Below are 23,139 nucleotides of genomic sequence, written 5' to 3' on the forward strand. Positions count from 1 at the left end.
TGTTTGGCAGGGTGAGGATGTGCATGTGCTCCTACACGTATTGGACACCAGTCATGGGGGGACTACAAGTGCCAGCAAGTGATATATGTGAGAATTGTCATGGGAAACTACAAGTGCCAGCTAGTGATATATGTGACAAAAGTCATGGGGACTACAAGTGCCAGCTAGTGATATATGTGAGCACAGTCATGGGGACTACAAGTGCCATCCAGCAGCTGCCCATCACACTGCTGTCAGGAATGGCAGCCTCCTGCTGGCTGACAGAGCAGTGCTGTCGCCCAGGACGCAGACAGGTGACTAACCAGAGAGGCCTCCCCTCCCCCGTGTATAAGACACTCGGGGCAGAGCAGCCTCCTCTCCTGCTGCTCCTGGTAAGTGGCGGAACACCAGGCCCAGTGTAGGCCTCAGTCCCCGAGGTCTCCTAGCGCTCTCCCCGGGAATCCCCCAGCGGAGCGGACTGTTGGTCAGGACAGAGCGGGGGACTCGGTGGCAGACTAGCAGTCGGGTAAGGTTAGGGGTCGGGGGAGCCCTCGATGGAGGCCGGCTCTGTGAAGTATGTGGAGGCGGGGGCGGTGGCGCAGTTGCCGGCTCCATAGGTCAGCACTGGGTGACGGAGGAGGGCCGCGTCTAGTCCACAGGCCGCCCCCCTCTCCTCTGCTGGCGGTGCCGGGACATGTTGCAGGTCTCCCGCCGCCTCCTCCTTGTCAGCTGCCTCCGGGGGTCCCGACCACTCGCAGCCGGGTAAGAAGGTGGGAAAGCGGCCTGCAGAACACCCTCCAGCCGCCGCGGCCAGCCCTGCCCGGTACGTGCCGCACCCGCCGCCGGACACCGCGCTGAGTCAGCCCCGGCCGTCTGTGGAGCCCGCTGTGTGTAATAGTCCAGAGGCCACATATATGTGTATAATAGTCCAGAGGCCACATATGTGTGTGTAATAGTCCAGAGGCCACATATGTGTATATAATAGTCCAGAGGCCACATATGTGTGTGTAATAGTCCAGAGGCCACATATATGTGTGTGTAATAGTCCAGAGGCCACATATATGTGTATATAATAGTCCAGAGGCCACATATATGTGTGTAATAGTCCAGAGGCCACATATGTGTATATAATAGTCCAGGGGCCACATATGTGTATATAATAGTCCAGGGGCCACATATGTGTATATAATAGTCCAGAGGCCACATATGTGTATATAATAGTCCAGAGGCCACATATGTGTATATAATAGTCCAGGGGCCACATATGTGTGTATAATAGTCCAGAGGCCACATATATGTGTATATAATAGTCCAGAGGCCACATATATGTGTATAATAGTCCAGAGGCCACACATATGTGTGTGTAATAGTCCAGAGGCCACATATATGTGTATAATAGTCCAGAGGCCACATATATGTGTGTGTAATAGTCCAGAGGCCACATATGTGTATATAATAGTCCAGAGGCCACATATGTGTGTGTAATAGTCCAGAGGCCACATATATGTGTATAATAGTCCAGAGGCCACATATATGTGTGTGTAATAGTCCAGAGGCCACATATGTGTGTGTAATAGTCCAGAGGCCACATATATGTGTATAATAGTCCAGAGGCCACACATATGTGTGTGTAATAGTCCAGAGGCCACATATATGTGTATATAATAGTCCAGGGGCCACATATGTGTGTATAATAGTCCAGAGGCCACATATGTGTATATAATAGTCCAGAGGCCACACATATGTGTGTGTAATAGTCCAGAGGCCACATATGTGTATATAATAGTCCAGGGGCCACATATGTGTGTATAATAGTCCAGAGGCCACATATATGTGTATAATAGTCCAGAGGCCACATATATGTGTGTGTAATAGTCTAGAGGCCACATATGTGTATATAATAGTCCAGAGGCCACATATATGTGTGTGTAATAGTCCAGAGGCCACATATATGTGTATATAATAGTCCAGGGGCCACATATGTGTGTATAATAGTCCAGAGGCCACATATATGTGTATAATAGTCCAGAGGCCACATATATGTGTGTGTAATAGTCCAGAGGCCACATATATGTGTATATAATAGTCCAGGGGCCACATATGTGTGTATAATAGTCCAGAGGCCACATATATGTGTATAATAGTCCAGAGGCCACATATATGTGTGTGTAATAGTCTAGAGGCCACATATGTGTATATAATAGTCCAGGGGCCACATATGTGTGTATAATAGTCCAGAGGCCACATATATGTGTGTGTAATAGTCCAGAGGCCACATATATGTGTATAATAGTCCAGAGGCCACACATATGTGTGTGTAATAGTCCAGAGGCCACATATATGTGTATATAATAGTCCAGGGGCCACATATGTGTGTATAATAGTCCAGGGGCCACATATATGTGTGTGTAATAGTCCAGAGGCCACATATATGTGTATAATAGTCCAGAGGCCACACATGTGTGTGTAATAGTCCAGAGGCCACATATATGTGTATATAATAGTCCAGGGGCCACATATGTGTGTATAATAGTCCAGAGGCCACATATGTGTATATAATAGTCCAGAGGCCACACATATGTGTGTGTAATAGTCCAGAGGCCACATATGTGTATATAATAGTCCAGGGGCCACATATGTGTGTATAATAGTCCAGAGGCCACATATATGTGTATAATAGTCCAGAGGCCACATATATGTGTGTGTAATAGTCTAGAGGCCACATATGTGTATATAATAGTCCAGAGGCCACATATATGTGTGTGTAATAGTCCAGAGGCCACATATATGTGTATATAATAGTCCAGGGGCCACATATGTGTGTATAATAGTCCAGAGGCCACATATATGTGTGTAATAGTCCAGAGGCCACATATATGTGTGTGTAATAGTCCAGAGGCCACATATATGTGTATATAATAGTCCAGGGGCCACATATGTGTGTATAATAGTCCAGAGGCCACATATATGTGTATAATAGTCCAGAGGCCACATATATGTGTGTGTAATAGTCTAGAGGCCACATATGTGTATATAATAGTCCAGGGGCCACATATGTGTGTATAATTGTCCAGGGGCCACATATATGTGTATATAATAGTCCAGGGGCCACATATATGTGTATAATAGTCCAGGGGCCACATATGTGTGTATAATAGTCCAGGGGCCACATATGTGTGTATAATTGTCCAGGGGCCACATATATGTGTGTGTATAATAGTCCAGGGGCCACATATATGTGTATATAATAGTCCAGGGGCCACATATATGTGTGCGTATATTATAGTCCAGGGGCCATATATATGTGTGCGTATATTATAGTCCAGGGGCCACATATATGTGTGCGTATATTATAGTCCAGGGGCCACATATATGTGTGCGTATATAATAGTCCAGGGGCCACATATATGTGTGCGTATATAATAGTACAGGGGCCACATATATGTGTGTGTGTATATTATAGTCCAGGGGCCACATATGTGTGCGTATATAATAGTCCAGGGGCCACATATATGTATGTATGTGTGTGTATATAATAGTCCAGAGGCTATATATGCATACATACATGATGGTGGCCCGATTCTAACGCATCAGGTATTCTAGAATATGGATGTCCACGTAGTATCTTGGCCAGCCACACACACAAAAAAAATATATACTCACCTTAGTCCTGGCTCCTGTGTACGGTGCATGCGGCAGCTTCCGGTCCCAGGGTTGGTATAACTATGAGCGCAGGACCTGTGATGAAGTCGCAGTCACATGACCGTGACATCATGGCAGGTCCTCCTCGCGCAGGCCCTGTGATGACGTTGCGGTCACATGACCGTGACGTCATGGCAGGTCCTTCTCCCATAGCATCCTTAGCACCGGAACCTGCCGGCGGACAGGATGTGACGTCGGAGGGTGAGAATAACTGTTTTTTTTTATTATTATTATTTGTAACATTAGATCGTTTTACTATTGATGCTGCATACGCAGCATCAACAGTAAAAACTTGGTCACACAGGGTTAATAGCTGCGTAACCGGAGTGCGTTACACCGCGCTCCGGTAACGCTGGCAATAACCCTGTGTGAGGGCTGACTGGAGGGGAGTATGGAGCGGGCACTGACTGCGGGGAGGAAAGAGCGGCCATATTGCCGCCGGACTGTGGCCGTCGCAGATTGGTCGTGGGCGTTTTGTTTTGCCACGATCAATCAGCGACTTGGATTCCATGACAGACAGAGGCCGCGACCATTGAATATCCGTGACAGAAAGACAGACGGAAATGACCATTAGACAATTATATAGTAGGATATATATATTAGTAAATATCTGGTCAGTTATAGCACCTCACTTCTCTTATTTTCCCATCATGCCTCTCATTTTCTCCCTTACACCTCTCATTTTCCGATCACTCCACTATTTTCCCCCACTCCTCTCATTTTGCACTCACACCTCTCATTTTCCTCTCAGTATATACATGTTTGTCATCTCCCTTATATATAGTATACACCTGTATGTCATCTCCTGTATATAGTATATACCTGTATGTCATCTCCCCTGTAAATAGTATATACCTGCTGTATGTCATCTCCTCCTGTATATAGTATATACCTGTATGTCATCTCCCCTGTAAATAGTATATACCTGCTGTATGTCATCTCCTCCTGTATATAGTATATACCTGTGTCATCTCATGTATATAGTATAGACCTGTATGTCATCTCTTCTGTATATAGTATGTACCTGTGTCATCTCCCCTGTATATAGTATACTAGCTATTGAACCCGTTCTACGCCCGGGTGGCGAGCATTTATAATGGTATATGGTCTCCATCCTGGTATGTGCTCCTCCATCCTGCGTCCCCATCTTGTCATGTGCTGCACCCATCCTGCGTCCCCATCTTGTCATGTGCTGCAACCATCCTGCGCACCCATCCTGCGCCCCCATCCTGTCATGTGCTGCACCCATCCTGCGTCCCCATCCCATCCTGTCATGTGCTGCACCCATCCTGCGTCCCCATCCTGGTATGTGCTGCACCCATCCTGCGTCCCCATCCTGCGTCCCCATCCTGGTATGTGCTGCACCCATCCTGCGTCCCCATCCTGTCATGTGCTGCACCCATCCTGCGTCCCCATCCTGTCATGTGCTGCACCCATCCTGCGTCCCCATCCTGTCATGTGCTGCACCCATCCTGCGTCCCCATCCTGTCATGTGCTGCACCCATCCTGCGCCCCCATCCTGTCATGTGCTGTCCCCATCCTGTCATGTGCTGCACCCATCCTGCGTCCCCATCCTGGTATGTGCTGCACCCATCCTGCGTCCCCATCCTGTCATGTGCTGTCCCCATCCTGTCATGTGCTGTCCCCATCCTGTCATGTGCTGTCCCCATCCTGTCATGTGCTGTCCCCATCCTGTCATGTGCTGTCCCCATCCTGTCATGTGCTGTCCCCATCCTGTCATGTGCTGCACCCATCCTGCGCCCCCATCCTGTCATGTGCTGCACCCATCCTGCGCCCCCATCCTGGTATGTGCTGCACCCATCCTGCGCCCCATCCTGTCATGTGCTGTCCCCATCCCGCGCCCCCATCCTGTCATGTGCTGCACCCATCCCGCGCCCCCATCCTGTCATGTGCTGCACCCATCCCGCGCCCCCATCCTGTCATGTGCTGCACCCATCCCGCGCCCCCATCCTGTCATGTGCTGCACCCATCCCGCGCCCCCATCCTGTCATGTGCTGCACCCTTCCTGCGTCCCCATCCTGGTATGTGCTGCACCCATCCTGCGTCCCCATCCTGTCATGTGCTGCACCCATCCTGCGCCCCCATCCTGGTATGTGCTGCACCCATCCTGCGCCCCCATCCTGTCATGTGCTGCACCCATCCTGCGCCCCCATCCTGTCATGTGCTGCACCCATCCTGCGCCCCCATCCTGTCATGTGCTGCACCCATCCTGCGCCCCCATCCTGTCATGTGCTGCACCCATCCTGCGCCCCCATCCTGTCATGTGCTGCACCCATCCTGCGTCCCCATCCTGTCATGTGCTGCACCCATCCTGCGTCCCCATCCTGTCATGTGCTGCACCCATCCTGCGTCCCCATCCTGTCATGTGCTGCACCCATCCTGCGTCCCCATCCTGTCATGTGCTGCACCCATCCTGCGTCCCCATCCTGTCATGTGCTGCACCCATCCGGGGGCCTGAGCAGGTGGGGACACCGGCGCGCTGTGGGGGTCAGGTGCCGGTATCGCCGCCAGCTCAGGCCCCCCAGCACTTACTATATTCACCTGTCCTGCGTTCCACCGCTGGGCGCCGCCATCTTCCCGGTCTCCTGGCTGTGACTGTTCAGTCAGAGGGCGGCGCCGGCGCGCATTAAGCGCGTCATCGCGCCCTCTGAACTGAAGGTCACAGGCTGAAGACCGGGAAGATGGCGGCGCTCAGTGGTGGAACGCAGGACAGGTGAATATAGGCGATACTCACCCTCCTGGCGGTCCCTGCTTCTCTGTTGGAGATCGCGGTGAGCGTCACTCTGTGAGGCCCAGACTGCGCCGGCGCAGTCTATAAAGGCTTCGGACAGAGTGACGCTCCCAGCGTTATATTATAGATACCAGTGTCATCGCCTGTATATACCTGTTATCATCTCCTCCTGTATATAGTATATACTTGTGTCATCTCCTCCTGTATATAGAATATACCTGTGTGTCATCTCCTCCTGTATTAGACCTCGTTCACACGTTATTTGCTCTGTATTTTTACCTCAGTATTTGTAAGCTAAATTGGCAGCCTGATAAATCCCCGAGCCAACAGGAAGCCCTCCCCCTGCACCGCTGTGCTCTGCTTTACGGCCGGCCGGCGCTGACACAGTGCAGGGAAGTTGACGCCGGGGGACAGACGTATGTACTGTTTTTTTTTTTTTGTTTGTTTTTTTTTTTACTTTTACAATGGTAACCAGGGTAAACATCGGGTTACTTAGGCTACGTTCACACTAGCGTTATGCTAGTTTGCGTCGGGCGACGCACGCGTCATGCGCCCCTATGTTTAACATGGGGGACGCATGCGTTTTTGTTTGTTGCGTTGTGCGACACATGCGTCTTTTTTGCCGCAAGTGTCGGACCAAGAAAACGCAACAAGTTGCATTTTTCTTGCGTCCGATTTTCGGCAAAAAACGACGCACGCGTCGCAAAACGCCGCGTTTTTGCGTGCGTTGTGCGTTGCGTCGCCGACGCAGCGGCGCACAACGCTAGTCTGAACGTAGCCTAAGCGTGGCCCCGCGCTTAGTAACCCGATGTTTACCCTGGTTATCCGGGGACCTCGGCATCGTTGGTCGCTGGAGAGCTGTATGTGTGACAGCTCTCCAGCAACCACACAGCGACGCTGCAGCGATCGGCATCGTTGTCTATATCGCTGCAGCGTCACTAAATGTGAAGGTACCCTTACCTGTGGCACCTAACAGGTGTTGGCAATAACTAAATCACACTTGCAGCCAGTTGACATGGATTAAAGTTGACTCAACCTCTGTCCTGCGTCCTTGTGTGTACCACATTGAGCATGGATAAAAGAAAGAAGACCAAAGAACTGAGGACTTGAGAAACCAAATTGTGAGGAAGCATGAGCAATCTCAAGGCTACAAGTCCATCTCCAAAGACCTGAGTGTTCCTGTGTCTACCGTGCGCAGTCATCAAAAAGTTTAAAGCCCATGGCACTGTGGCTAACCTTTCTAGATGTGGACGGAAAAGAAAAATTGAGATTTCAACGCAAGATTGTGCGGATGTTGGATAAAGAACCTCGACTAACATCCAAACAAGTTCAAGCTGCCCCGCAGTCCGAGGGTACAACAGTGTCAACCCGTACTATCCGTCGGCGTCTGAATGAAAAGGGACTGTATGGTAGGAGACCCAGGAAGACCCCGCTTCTTACCCAGAGACATAAGAAAGCCAGGCTGGAGTTTGCCAAAACTTACCTGAAAAAGCCTAAAACGTTTTGGAAGAATGTTCTCTGGTCAGATGAGACAAAAGTAGAGCTTTTTGGGCAAAGGTATCAACATAGAGTTTACAGGAGAAAAAAAGAGGCATTCAAAGAAAAGAACACGGTCCCTACAGTCAAAAATGGCGGAGGTTCCCTGATGTTTTGGGGTTGCTTTGCTGCCTCTGGCACTGGACTGCTTGACCGTGTGCATAGCATTATGAAGTCTGAAGACTACCAACAAAGCATAATGTAGGGCCCAGTGTGAGAAAGCTGGGTCTCCCTCAGAGGTCATGGGTCTTCCAGCAGGACAATGACCCAAAACGCACTTCAAAAAGCAGTAGAAAATGGTTTGAGAGAAAGCACTGGAGACTTCTAAGGTGGCCAGCAATGAGTCCAGACCTGAATCCCATAGAACACCTGTGGAGAGATCTAAAAATGGCAGTTTGGAGAAGGCACCCTTCAAATATCAGGGACCTGGAGCAGTTTGCCAAAAAGAATGGTCTAAACTTCCAGCAGAGCATTATAAGAAACTCATTGATGGTTACCGGAAGTGGTTGGTCGCAGTTATTTTGGCTAAAGGTTGTGCAACCAAGTATTAGGCTGAGGGTGCCAATACTTTTGTCTGGCCCATTTTTGGAGTTTTGGGTGAAATGATCAATGTTTTGCTTTTTCCTTCGTTCTCTTCTGTGTTTTTTCATTTAAGACAAATTAAATGAAGATAATACCAAATAATTTGTGATTGCAATCATTTTCATGAAGAAGCTGAGTATTATCTGACAGAATTGCAGGGGTGTCAATACTTTTGGCCACAACTGTATATATAATGTGTATATAATAGTCCAGGAGCCACATATATATAATCTACTATATTATTGTTTAAGGGTCACTTCCGTCTTTCTGTCTGTCTGTCACGGATATTCATTGGTCGTGGCCTCTGTCTGTCATGGAAATCCAAGTTGCTGATTGGTCGCGGCAAAACAGCCACGACCAATCAGCGACGGGCACAGTCCGGCGGCAACATGGCCGCTCCTTCCTCCCCGCAGTCAGTGCCCGCTCCATACTCCCCTCCAGTCAGCGCTCACACAGGGTTAATGGCGGCGTTAACCGACTGCGCTATGCCGCGGTGTAACGCTTAACGCTGCTATTAACCCTGTGTGACCAACGTTTTACTATTGATGCTGCCTATGCGGCATCAATAGTAAAAAGATCTAATGTTAACAACAATAATTAAAAAAAAAAATAAAATGAAAAATCGTTATATACTCACTGTCCGTCGGCCCCTCCGATCCACAACATGCCTTTCCCGCTCGCGACGCTCCGGTAACCGATCCATGCTGCGATCTCGCGACATGATGACGTAGCGGTCTCGCGAGACCACTACTACATCATCATCATCTCGCGAGACCGCAATGCACTCCTGAGACCAGAGCGCGAGAGGAGTGTCAATAACCGCTTCGCTTGGATCAGGGGGCTCCGGAAGGTAAGTATATAACTATTTTTTTTTTTTTTTTTTTTTTTTTTTTAACAGGGATTTGATGCCCACATTGCTATATACTACATGGGCTGTGCAATATACTACATGGGCTGTGCAACGTGGCTGGCCAATTTGCTATGTGGCTGGGCAATCTGCTATGTGGACATGCATATTCTAGAATACCCGAGCGTTAGAATCTGTCCACCATCTAGTGTGTGTATATGTATACAGATATTAGTCCAGGAGTCACATACAGTTTTGCTCAAAAGTTTACATACCCCGGCAGAATCTTTGCTTTCCTGGCCTTTTTTCAGAGAATATGAATGATGCACCAAATCTTTTTGTCCACTCATGGTTAGTGGTTGGGTGAAGTCATGTATTGTCATACTACTATGTTTTCTCTTGTTAAATCATAATGACAACCCATATAGTTAGTTTAATGCATTGAGGCGGTAGGCCAGTCTGAACATATGCATTTTTAGGGCACGCTTAAAACTGTGTGGATTGGGGATTAATTGTATTAACCTGGGTAGTGCATTCCAAAGAATTGGCGCAGCACGTGTAAAGTCTTGGAGACGAGTGGGAGGTTCTGATTATTGAGGATGCTAACCTGAGGTCATTAGCGGAGCGGAGGGCACGGGTAGGGTGGTAGACTGAGACCAGGGAGGAGATGTAGGGTGGTGCTGAGCCATGGAGTGCTTTGTGGATGAGGGTAATAAGTTTATACTGGATTCTAGAGTGGATGGGTAACCATTGTAATGACTGGCACAAGGTAGAGGCATCGGTTGGTGAGGAATATGATCCTGGCTGCAGCATTCAGCACAGATTGGAGAGGGGAGAGTTTAAGAGGGAGGCCGATTAGTAGAGAGTTACAATAGTCCAGATGAGAATGAATGCAAAAACTCTTACTGTTTCACTCAGTCGAAAGTAAGAAAAGGGCGAATTCTAGAAATGTTTTTGAGATGCAGATAAGAAGAGCGAGCCAGTGATCGGATCATTATCCATTTGTAGAAGCCATCTTATCAAATTCAGCTATTTTAAAGATGGTTTTATATTTGCATCAAGAATTTGTAGAAATTTCTTTGAATTTATTCCTCCCTCTACCTGTAAAATGATCCCTGTGCCATTGGCTGCAGCACAACCCCAAAGCATAATTGATCCACCCCCATGCCTAATGGTTGGCAAGATGTTTTTTCTCCTACACCTCATTGGGGGACACAGGACCATGGGTGTTATGCTGCTGTCACTAGGAGGACACTAAGCAAATACAGAAAGAATAGCTCCTCCTCTGCAGTATACACCCTCCTGCTGGCAGTTCTTGCTCAGTGTCTGTAGGAGGCACTTGGGTCTGCTTTCAGACCCCACCATTTTTATTTTAGTTTTTTTTTTTTTTACTTCTATTTTTTCCCTTAATGGAGTGAATGGGGGCAACAGATCCTTTCTAGGTTCCGATCTCCACCGAATCATCAATAGGCAAGTTGGTGGAGCGTCCCTCCCGTATCCTTTCCTGCACCGTTGGATGCCAGCCCTGAGCTCACCTTACGGGCGACGGTTCCTGCGCGTTCCAATCTCCCCCCTCCATAGCAGGCGACCACATGGAGTAGCCCTCCATCTACCTCTCCTGGATCCAGGTGCATAGCCGGACATAAATATGTATGGTGTCCGTGCAGCCGCCCTCTGCATCACCACTGATATAGCGGATCACGCAAGGCGGCAGAAGCTCTCCACCCACTCCCTGACTATGGCAACAGTGGATTGAGCACCGGCCCACCGCATCTACCGTGAGTACACTGCGGGGGCCGAGGCGCTGAGGGGTCCTGGTCCCTGGGGTATGGGAGGTCCGCACCTTAAAGCCAGGGTCTGTGGGTGGTCCGCAGTGCGGCAATTCAATGAAGGAGTGTGGCTTAAGAAGGGCGCTAATAGCGGTCGAGGCACTGCAGGCCGCAATCGCACGTTTAAAATTTAGCCCCCGGCTTTTCCTCTTCATACGCCCACTCTTTCTGGCACTTCTTGTTCCCTGAGAAGCGCTCTGATCTCGGCGGCCATCTTGGTACACCCACAGGGCTGATGCTGCAGCGCTGCTCCAGCCTTTTGAATCAGTCTTCAGGACTAGCGATTTCTGGGCATACACTGCGGACCTCCCCTGGGGACCGAACCCAGTGAGCCTAGTCCCCCCTGAGTGGGCTACTTCCCTTACCCGGTCTATGGCATCCCTGGCAAAAGCGTTAGAATCGTTCCGAGACCCTCTAACCAGGGCACTATTTCTGACGACTCTTCCGATTGTCCAAACCCCTAGTACATTAGGGGTCGTACCTTGCCATGGAGCTCTCGCTCTTCCAGGAACAAGACTCATGCCATATCCCCAGACCATCACCGGGATTCTGGTTCTGAGAGCTCTATTTCTCGCTTCCCTTCCATTGGGGCTAGTAGAGAACCTGTTTCAGAGGATGATTCTGATACGTCCCTAGGTCAGGAATTTCCTCACGATCAGGAGACTCTGAGTCCATGAATAAGGCTTTGAAGCTTGAGGACGAACCTTTATCTAAAACAGATCATGCCGTGTCCTTTTAGAGGACCAAGTGAGCTCAGAGTGGTTTACCTGCAGATTTACCAAATCAGTCTGGAAAAATCCGCAGGACTTTCCGCAACGTGTGCATGTAGCTTTAGGCCTCCACCACTTTCAGTGTGCTAGGCTGCTGTTTTTTTGGCACAAGGTTAGAGTAGGCTAGATTTTTGTAAAAACACAAAGGGCCCAACTCTGCATAATTAAAGCAAAATGGAGGGTCAGAGAGTATATTCAACCATAAAGAAAGTTTATTGACATAAATACTAGTGATGAGCGAATATACTCGTTACTCGAGATTTCCCGAGCACGCTCGGGGGTCCTCCAAGTATTTTTTAGTGCTCGGAGATTTACTGTTCATCACCGCAGCTGAATGATTTACATCTGTTAGCCAGCATAAGTACATGTGGGGGTTACCTGGTTGCTAGGGAACCCCCACATGTACTTATGCTGGCTAACAGATGTAAATAATTCAGCTGCGGCAAGAAAACTAAATCTCCGAGCAATAAAAAATACTCAAAGGACCCCCGAGCGTGCTCGGGAAATCTCGAGTAACAAGTATATACGCTCGTCACTAATAAATACACATTAAAATATTGGACAGAGTAACACTACCAAAGTAGGACCATTCATGGGGCTAGTAATAGAGAAAGTATAGCCAAGGAATACAAAATGACTAATAAATACCGCAGGAGTAAATGCTGAGCTAATGCTCAACAAAAGATTGCACAACTATACATAATTTATACAAGAACAAAGTTCATGAGGGGTTAATGGTTGTGCAAATGCAGAGCAGCAGAATAGAAAACAAAGTGTGAGAACAAAAGATCCTAATGGAGTCTCAGTCATATAAAAAAAGTGACATCCTCGTGTGAGGTTGGAGGGTAAGTTAGATGTATAGGTAAAAAAAAATAAATAAAGTGCCTGCTGTGCGAGAAGGTGACAAAGTGCAGACTTACGGCTAATACGTATATAGTTTTAGTAAATAGACCCCGACCTGCCGCCCCTACGCGCGTTTCGCCATCTCTTCGTCAGGAGGTGCCATAGACTATAATGGGTACGATTTCTATCCATGAAAAATGCAGAACTCGTACGAGAAAAACTGCTGTCTGAATGAGGCCATAGTGAGACACAGGTGCTGCCCCTTTTCATGCAATTTTTTTTTTTTTTTTTTTTACAAGACTGAAGAGAAATCATTTAACCCCTTGACATATATGTACATCCTGGGTCGTGTCCCTGCCTTTGATGCGTGTTTCCACACTGATCCCGCATTTCTCCCTGCACATGATGGCTGATCTGATAATCATGTGCCTCTAACATCCGAGATCCACCCACGGCTGTTAACAAGTTAAATGCCGCTGTCAATCTGACAGCGGCATTCAACATGTGTCTGCCGGAAGCGCATCATAACTCTTGGGGCCCCTGTCACATTATTGGGGTCTGCAGAAGACCCCTGTGCCTGTCATTGTGAAACTCCTTTGAATGCCGGTCCATGGCTGAAGCTCTGCTACGTATAGCACAAGCGATCAGATGATCATAGCTTCAAGTCTACTAGGGGGACTACTGACGACAGTAAAAAAAAAAAAAGAACCACAAGGTCCAACAACCCCTCCTTTGCCCTAATGAAAAAACATGTTTGGTACCGCTGAGTTCAGAACTGTCTGAATCTATAAAATTATAAATATAATTTATCAGATCGGTAAACTGTGTAACTAGAAAGAAAATTAAAATGCCAGAATTATGTTTTATTCTTTTATTTTATTTTTTTATGTTGCCGCAACAGTATAATAACAGGCGATCAAACACCCAGCCCCAGATCACAAAAAATGGAGATGCTACAGATCCTGGAAAATGGTGACATAAGCCAAAAAAAAATGTTTTTCTCACAAATTTTGGAATTTCTTTTTGCCAGTTAACTTAAAAAAATAAAAAAAAAATCTTTTATACATGTTTGGTATGTGTACTCTATTGAGGAGGAAGGTGGGGAATGCTTCATTTAAAGATAAGCAGTTGAAATACTACACTTGGAAGCCAGGAACAAAAATCATTACATAGTGTAATGGCTGATGCAGCAAGTTGTCAGCTATAGAGTACTGCTGACAGCTGCCGGACTGTCACCTGTCGGGCGATGCTAGTCTCCCCCCCCTCGCAGGTCAGTAAAATGATGTATTGGCGGTCACTAAGAGGTTAACAATCTGATCCGACAGTAGGAAGCCCACTGCCACGTCTCTGTGAACCTCAGTGGGTGCCTAGCCTGAAAATGCACGGCGACGTGCAGAAACTACCGTGACTGCACCAGCGGGATGGGCGATCTGGTGCCTCACCGCACCCAAGCCGCGACTCCGGGCCACAGCCCCCCACAGTCACAAAACCACAGCAACAATGGCCATCACACAGCACTAACAGCAGGTGATTAGATGTAACAAAGGCTAGAGACCCACTGAGAAGTTTGCCATGATGTGGCACTGGGCCTCATACAGTCCGGGCAGAATCTTAAAGGGATCCTGTCAGCAGGATTGTGCTGAGTAACCTACAGTGTCAGGTCGGCGCCGTTATACTGATTACAATGATAGCTGGTGATGAAATCTGTCTTGTGGTTGTTGTTTAATCTTTATTTGTAGTTTTCAGTTAATGAGATTCTGGCGCTTCGGGGCGGCCTGTGGGCGGGGCTCCTGGAGGCGTGTGGGTGGGACTCTGGGAGGCATGTGGGCGGGGCTCCGGGAGGCCTGTGGGCGGGGCTTTATGTGCTGCTCTGCTCACATATACATGTTTATGGGCTTATGACAAGTCACTGATCCCTCACTGACCTGCCCCCTATTTTACATACATATGTGTATTGGAAAAATATATATACGGTATATATTCAGCCGGCATATTGGCATCTATCCGATGGCCAATGCTACTGTGCAGATGCAGCCGGTGCCATTTTGAAATTTTTTTATTTTTTATTTTTTTTTCCAGAATTATATGTATAAGACTAAATAAAACAAAACAATTTAATGCACATTCTACATTCGATCATGTAGAATGTCGCCGGCTGCACCTGCCTGCTGAATGTTGTTTTTTTTTTTTGTTTGTTTTTCCCCAATACATATAATATTCAGTATGTAAACTAGGGGGCAGGTGAGTGAAGGATCAGTGACCTGTCAGAAGCCATACACAGGATTACCTAATCGGAGCACCACATGAAGACCCCCACAGCCCCGCCCCAGAGCACCAGAATCTCATTAACTGAAAATAAAGATTAAACAACAACCACAAGACGGATTTCCTCACCAGGTATCATTGTAATCAGTATAACGGCGCTGACCTGACTGTGTGCAGGTTACTGTGCACAATCCTGCTGACAGGTTCCCTTTAAGCGAAGGACCTCATGTTCTATTTTGTAAATTTTTGCCTAGTGGCATCAGATCATTGTATGATTTTTGCTTGTGCGGTCCTTGTTGGTTTGTTTTTCTGCAGTTGTCCCATGGCATATTATGCACCTTGCAGGGCTTGCTATGTACCTGTATTCTTACAAGTTTCTTCCCTGTCCTGAGCTTTTTATAAAACAGATGACTGATCGCTTCCGTGCTCGCTCAGTTTGGAGTACTGGTGGTGTACACTGGGGAATTGTCATTATTTCTGTCTTATGCTGCAGAGCTGTTTTTTCATGGTCTTCTAGATAAGTGACTTTTGGTTGCAAACTGCTTGTTATATATTTCTGATTGGGATTTGTGTAGATTGTGATGATTCTCCTAATGTCCTGCTGTTGTCCTTATTTGCAGGAGTTTGCCTGTGATCACTGATGATCAACAATCTATTTACTACCAGGGTATTTACTTATGTTGTACGTTTCAAATGTCATGGGATGTGCTTAAAAGAAGGAAAAAACGATTTGTACAAATCACTAACTTCTGAAAGCCTCGTACAATTGCAGATGGCACATCACTGTGTACATTGGGCAGTGTTCATACACAAGCTCGTTTTTAAAGCATTTATTGGCATATTTTGTAGTGGCGGCTTGCAGGCAGGGTATCAGCGGCTTGCAGGCAGGGGATCGGTGGCGGCTTGCAGGCAGGGGATCGGTGGCGGCTTGCAGGCGGGGGATCGGTGGCGGCTTGCAGGCAGGGGATCGTTGGCGGGTTGCGGCCCGGGTATCGTTGGCGGCTTGCGGCCCGGGGATCGGTGGGGGCTGCAGGCAGTGGATCGGTGGCGGCGGCTGGTGTGGGACCCACACCCATTTGTTATGACCTAGGAGTCCCGGACAATACCGCTAATGGGATTTTCTGGTTTCCTTCCCTGGCTGCAGCTTCAAAACAAAAAATAAAATCTACTTTATCTGCCCTCCCAGACCCCAGTGCTGGGTCTCCCTGCTTCAGTCGAGTATCTGTTATTGTTACCAGCACGAACATCACGTCAACAATGCTTCAGCTAGAGTTGGCGGCACAAGTAGCCCGGAGCCACTGCCATCCACTGACTGCAGCTCTATCAATGTGCCATTAGTGCTGCAGACAACAGAGCAACGGCAGATACTCGACACTGGACCTGGGGAGGGTGAGTAAGAATAAATTTCTATTTAATTATGACAGGCGGATTAGCCGTGGTTCAGACTTTTCCCCTATGCCTTTCCAGTGGTTATTTTGGAAAAGGGCCAAAGAGACCACTAAGGAATTGGGCAGCAGCACCAAAAATGAGGGCACTGGCTAAACCTCAGTAATGTGGTGTCCGTTTTAACTATGGAATTGGAAAGGGAGTGATGTGCAGGATCTGCTGTTGGTGCACTGGCTTAGTCGCTTATTCCTGAGCTGGAGTCACCGCCGGTGTCATCTGTCCTTCCCTACAGCCGCTCCTCCGCCTGTCTGTGGGCGCAGCGTGTTTACTCCGGGCTCCTGCTATTATCATATGATACTTTTGCTGCGGGCTGAACGGTTTCTGGCTCGTGTTCAGCGTTGGTGAAGGATTTTCCTTGGCTCAGAAACCTCAGAGAATTGTCCTTAAAAGACTTTAGTTTTCTTTGTGACACTCAGCAAATCTCGCCCTCACACCGGACCGCAGCCGTCGCTCGCACATCACCCCCTGAATACTATTCACAGCTTTTACCTACTTCAAGTTGGATTTGGATTTCATACTTACAATTTTTTTTCTTTCTTTCAGATTTCGGTCCAAAACCTACAGCAACATGAATTCCCTCGCAGTCAAACGAGTTGTTGATGATATCGTCAAATCCCCAGAAGACAAGAGGGAATATCGGGGTGTGGAGCTGGTCAATGGGATAAAAGCCCTTCTTATAAGTGACCCCACCACCGACAAATCTTCCGCTGCGCTGGACGTTTACATAGGTACGGGGCTCCGGAAATACTGTCGCGTCCCACATTACTCTGAGCTTTCCTTTTATCGTGTCCTTATCAATGTATTTCCATTACTGGCGCACAGGCCATGGATCAAGGATGGGACAGAAATAAAAGCTCGGACAAAGTCACCGGCCGACCTTGATATTTATTAAAAGTCCTTCTTCATATGGAAGCAAACGTAAAGGCGTTGGCCCATTTTAATAGATCTTGGGGGGGGGGGGGTGAAAAATATTTGATTAATGCTATGCAAGAACATTAAAAAACATGTGGTTCAATAGTCTCATTTACATATGCAATAACTAAGCATCAAAAACCTTGAATAATAAAGTGTGTTGCTAACAAAACACACGTGCATGTAAAATACACAAAAATTTGCAATAGTTATTAGTTGCAAATCTCGTTCCTTTGTGTCCCAGTGGATCTACGTCTTCATAAGTCAACAATGAGTCAGAAAACTAACTAGCAAGTGTGAACAGGTGCTTGTGCCGTCATGTATCGTCTACCTCTGGCTTCAAAAGTGATTTGTCTCCTATAAAAGTGGATTCCACCAGGAAGCCACCGCAGAATCAACAGTTGGCGGCGGGTTTATCCAGTGGATTTCACGGAGTGCATATGTCAGGCATAAATTCTTTGTGGCCATATCTCGGGACTTCTAGATTACACCACACTGAATGCTGTCTGTTCCCTTGAGAATGCTACATATACAAGAGCAATAAAAAGGAGACCTTTTTGCGACCTAATGCAAAGTTGTTTCATTTGATTGTAAGGTGGACCCCTTTTAAAATATTGTGGCTGGGCAATAAACTACGTGGCTGGGCAATATACTACGTGGCTCTGTGCTGTATACTACGTTGCTGTGCAATATACTACGTGGGCTGTGCAATATACTACGTGGATATGCATATTCTAGAATACCCGATGCTTTAGAATCGGGCCACCATCTAGTACCACATATCCAAGCCCTTTCCACTTCCTGCCAACTCCAACTCAAAAATATTTCCTGGATCCGTACATTCCTCAACCAAGAATCTGCAAAAACCCTAGTCCATGCCCTCATCATCTCCCACCTTGACTACTGTAACCTCCTACTCTGTGGCCTCCCCTCTAACACTCTCGCACCCCTCCAATCTATTCTAAACTCTGCTGCCCGACTAATCCACCTGTCACCCCGCTATTCCCCGGCCTCTCCCCTCTGTCAATCCCTTCACTGGCTCCCCATTGCCCAGAGACTCCAGTGCAAAACCCTAACCATGACGTACAAAGCCATCCACAACCTGTCTCCTCCATACATCTGTGACCTCGTCTCCCGGTACTTTCCTGCACGCAACCTCCGATCCTCACAAGATCTCCTACTCTACTCCCCTCTCATCTCCTCTTCCCACAATCGCATACAAGATTTCTCTCGTGCATCCCCCCTACTCTGGAACTCTCTACCACAACACATCAGACTCTCTCCTACCATCGAAACCTTCAAAAAGAACCTGAAGACCCACCTCTTCCGACAAGCCTACAACCTGCAGAAACCACCGATCGACCAAACCACTGCACGGCCAGCTCTACCCTCACCTACTGTATCCTCACACATCCCTTGTAGATTGAGCCCTCGGGGGCAGGGTCCTCTCTCCTCCTGTACCAGTTGTGACTTGTATTGATTAAGATTATTGTACTTGTTTATTATGTATACCCCTCCTCATATGTAAAGCGCCATGGAATAAATGGCGCTATAATAATAAATAATACTGTGCTTTCTGCTGTCTTTCATGGCAGGATCCCTGTCTGATCCAGACAACATACCAGGACTTGCCCACTTTTGTGAGCACATGCTTTTCTTGGGCACGAAAAAGTACCCCAAAGAAAATGAGTACAGCCAGTTTCTCAGTGAACACGCGGGGAGCTCCAACGCCTTCACCAGTGGAGAACATACCAACTATTACTTTGATGTGTCCCATGAACACCTAGAGGGAGCATTGGACAGGTAAAGACCATATGATGGGCTTGCTTTCCAAAGACCGATTGGAAAGGAGAAATATGGAGTGAAAAATACTTTTTTTTTTTTTATAACTCCATTTATTGAAGATAGCTAAAGCATACATACAATAAAAAAACAAGGCGGTGACCTGGTACGATTTTAAAGTTACTATTGTTGAAAATAATCAACTTTGTGATATCGTTTTAGAGAAATCTGCTTTTTTTTTTTCTTCTTCTTCTGAGACTAATCTTTCATTCTCAAAATTCCCAACTCGCTGGTAAAATCTGTATTCAGTGAAATACAGAATTTCCCATTACGGTTGGTGCTCATAAAGTTCTATGGAGGGGAGGAGCTAGAGGCAGACACAGATCTTCTATGGCAATTTTTCCTGAAACGGTTCTCCATACATCTTTATGTCCAACTGTCCTCTCCTATATCTGTAAGGCCGTGTGCACACGTTGCGGTTTTTTTGCGATAACGCATAAACGCATCCATATGCATCCTATCATTTAGAATGCATTCTGCAATTTTTGTGCACATGATGCGTTTTTTTCCGCGGAAAAAATACATCGCGGTAAAAAAAACGCAGCATGTTCATTAATTTTGCGTGTTTTTTTTTTTTTTCCCCGCTATATAATGCATTGGGAAAGCTCCGGGGGGAAAAAACGCAGTAAAAACGCGAAAAAAAGTATGCGTTTTTCTTGCAGAAAATGTCAGGTTTTCTTCAGGAATTTTCTGCAAGAAATTCTTACGTGTGCACCTACCCTAAAGGGAAAGACTGCCTCCTGGATTGATCACTTACTCTTCATTCGTGGTTAAAATCTGTCTTCAGTGAATAAAGAAGCAGTTTTCCCTGATAAGAGAAAGCATGATGTAGGTGTAGAGACCCTGACTTCAGCAATGTATCGCTTACTGGGCTGCTTGATGCAGTTTTGATGAAAATCCCTATTTTATCAGCTGCAGATCTAGCAGTTCTCTGAATGCTGAGCTCTGTAACCCGCCCTTATATAAAATGACATTTTCAGTTGTTTCACACTTTTTTGTTAAGTATATAATTCCACATGTGTTAATTCATAGTTTTGATCCCATCAGTGTGAATGTGCTATTTTCATAGTCATGAAAATACAGAAAAATCTTTAAATGAGAAGGTGTGTCCAAACTACAGGTCTGTACTGTATATAGATGGTAACCGATACAAGGTAAATAATCATAGATTTTTATCTTCCCTTCTCTCAGGTTTTCCCAGTTTTTCTTAGGCCCTCTATTTGATGAGAGCTGTAAAGATCGGGAAGTGAACGCAGTGGATTCTGAGCATGAGAAGAACCTGATGAATGACGCTTGGAGACTCTTCCAACTGGAGAAGGCTACCGGAGACCCCCAACACCCCTTCCATAAGTTTGGAACAGGTGAGCAACACAAGAGTTTCCTACGCAGCCCTAACGTTGATCAGTGGGCCAGGGGTTTTCCATTTTTTTTCTATGGCTAATGTCCATGGGCCAGGGGTTTTCCATGAAAATGTGAGGTCAAGAATCCACAATGCTACTGTCTAATCACTGAAGATAGCGACCGATTCTTGTTCAAAAATGCAATTTGTGTGACATAGTCGTATCCGCTGTGTGCGCTATAGGCTTCCGTCACACTAGCAGTATTTGGTCAGTATTTTACATCAGTATTTGGAAGCCAAAACCAGGAGTGGAACAACTAGAGGAAAAGTATATTAGAAACATATGCACCACTTCTGCATTCATCACCCACTCCTGGTTTTGGCTACAAATACTGATGTAAAATACTGACCAAATACTGAACGTGTGACGGCAGCCTTAAAGTTATTCTTAATACTAAATTAGTGGAAGACCAGCAAGATTCAGACTGCGGTCTCCCTGTACTGGGCACTTGTTCAAATACTCACTTGTAGTCCATCTAGAGATATGCCTCAAATGACCGCTGATAGAAAGTGTTACTAATGTCCCGTTACTGTTAGAAGATCATAACTTGATTATAAGGATCTGGTAGAACAGGATCACAGTCATCATTTTCTTACTTTTTTTTTTTTTTTTTTTTTTTAGTACCCAACTTATCCAGCAGTTTGCAACAGAAATCCTAGTGTAAGGCTGTGTGCACACGTTGTTTTTTTTTTTGCGTTTTTTCCCGATAAAAACGCTATAAAACCACAACAAAACACATACAATAAGCATCCCATCATTTAGAATGAATTCCGCATGTTTTGTGCACATGATGCGGAAAAAATCGCGGAAAAAAGCATCGCGGTAAGAACCGCAGCATGTTCATTAATTTTGCGGATTTCCCACTACAAAATGCATTGGGAAGTGTCCGGAAAAAAACCGTGGCAAAATCACATGCGGTTTTCTTGCGGATTTCTTGCAGAAAATGTCCGGTTTTTTTTCTCAGGAATTTTCTGCGAGAAATCCTGAACGTGTGCACATAGCCTAAAACTGATTATTAAAATGTTGAAAGATTCTTGCACAACTCCCAGCTGCACAAACTTTGCAGTGTTTTTTTTTTTTTTTTTTTTTTTTTTTACCCCAGCTCCACTGAATTTTTGAAATGTGGGCATGGCAGAGGGCCTGCTAAAATGCATAAATTGCCCCACAAATTATGGCATAAATTGCAATATATGTATTCCTGGCCATGTCTGTATTATATTCCTAGGGCATGGCTGCTAAAAGATGTTACCAAATTCATTAAGAGGCAAACTCCTCTTGAGGAGGACCTTTAACCAAATTCTTCTTGTTGAACTGGACACGCAATATATAATAGTGGATACAGTGCAGAGCAAAATAAAATTTTTGCCTTTCCATTGTGGATATATTGGCAAAAAAGGTACCATCACATTAAGCGACGCTGCAGCGATACCGACAACGATGTCGATCGCTGTTTGGTCGCTGGAGAGCTGTCACACAGACAGCGCTCCAGTGACCAACGATCCAGAAGTCCCCGGGTAACCAGGGTAAACATCGGGTTACTAAGCGAAGGGCCGCGCTTAGTAACCCGATGTTAACCCTGGTTACCGTTGTAAATGTAAAAAAACAAACACTACATACTTACATTCCTGGTGTCTGGTCAGGTCCCTCGCCTTCAGCTTCCCGCACTGACTGAGCGCCGGCCGTAAAGTACAGCGGTGACGTCACCGCTGTGCTGTACTTTACGGCTGGCCGGCGCTCACCAGTCAGTGCGGGAAGCTGAAGGCGAGGGACCTGACCAGACACCAGGAATGTAAGTATGTAGTGTTTGTTTTTTTACATTTACAACGGTAACCAGGGTTAACATCAGGTTACTAAGCGCGGCCCTGGGCTTAGTAACCCAATATTTACCCTGGTTACCAGTGAAGACATCGCTGAATCGGCGTCACACACGCCGATTCAGCGATGTCAGCGGGAGATCCAGCGACAAAATAAAGTGCTGGACTTTCCCCAGCGACCAACGATCTCCCAGCAGGGGCCTGATCGTTGGTCGCTGTCACACATAACGATTTCGTTAACTATACCGTTGCTACGTCACAAAAAGCAACTATATCGTTATGTGTGACGGTACCTTTAACTCCCACTTTTATTTAAAAAAAAAAAATTTCACTGGGGCGTGTACTTTTCATCCTATATGACATTGACCAATCATAAGCAGACCGCAACAACCCAAGGAAAGAACACGCCCCCATAATATCTTAGAGAAGATTTCTCAGTGTGAGAGGCACACAATGGAAAAGACGCACTGTATATGTACTAAGAATCCCTAGAGGGGGGATATGTATGTGTGTGTGTATATGTATGTATGTGTATATATATATATATATATATATATATATATATATATATATATATATATATATATATATATATACCGTATATACTCGAGTATAAGCCG

General features: G+C 46.4%; 1 protein-coding gene across 4 annotated transcripts in view; it reads left to right on the plus strand.

Moving 5' to 3' along the window:
• Positions 1-223: 223 nt before the first annotated feature.
• Positions 224-23,139, plus strand: part of IDE (insulin degrading enzyme) — a 114,833-nt gene continuing 91,917 nt past the window's right edge. For 2 of the 4 annotated variants that reach the window (XM_069753789.1, XM_069753790.1), the window contains exons 1-4: positions 585-741; positions 17,095-17,279; positions 19,059-19,266; positions 20,497-20,666. In XM_069753789.1, the coding sequence (XP_069609890.1) occupies positions 674-741; positions 17,095-17,279; positions 19,059-19,266; positions 20,497-20,666 (631 nt within the window). In that variant the 5' untranslated portion in view covers positions 585-673. Of the gene's footprint in view, positions 372-580; positions 803-17,094; positions 17,280-19,058; positions 19,267-20,496; positions 20,667-23,139 lie in introns of those variants that run through there. The other 2 variants (XM_069753792.1, XM_069753791.1) reach the window with 2 other exon arrangements.

This window comes from Ranitomeya imitator, chromosome 2, assembly GCF_032444005.1.
Source record: "Ranitomeya imitator isolate aRanImi1 chromosome 2, aRanImi1.pri, whole genome shotgun sequence".
Classification (NCBI taxonomy): Eukaryota; Metazoa; Chordata; class Amphibia; order Anura; family Dendrobatidae; genus Ranitomeya; species Ranitomeya imitator.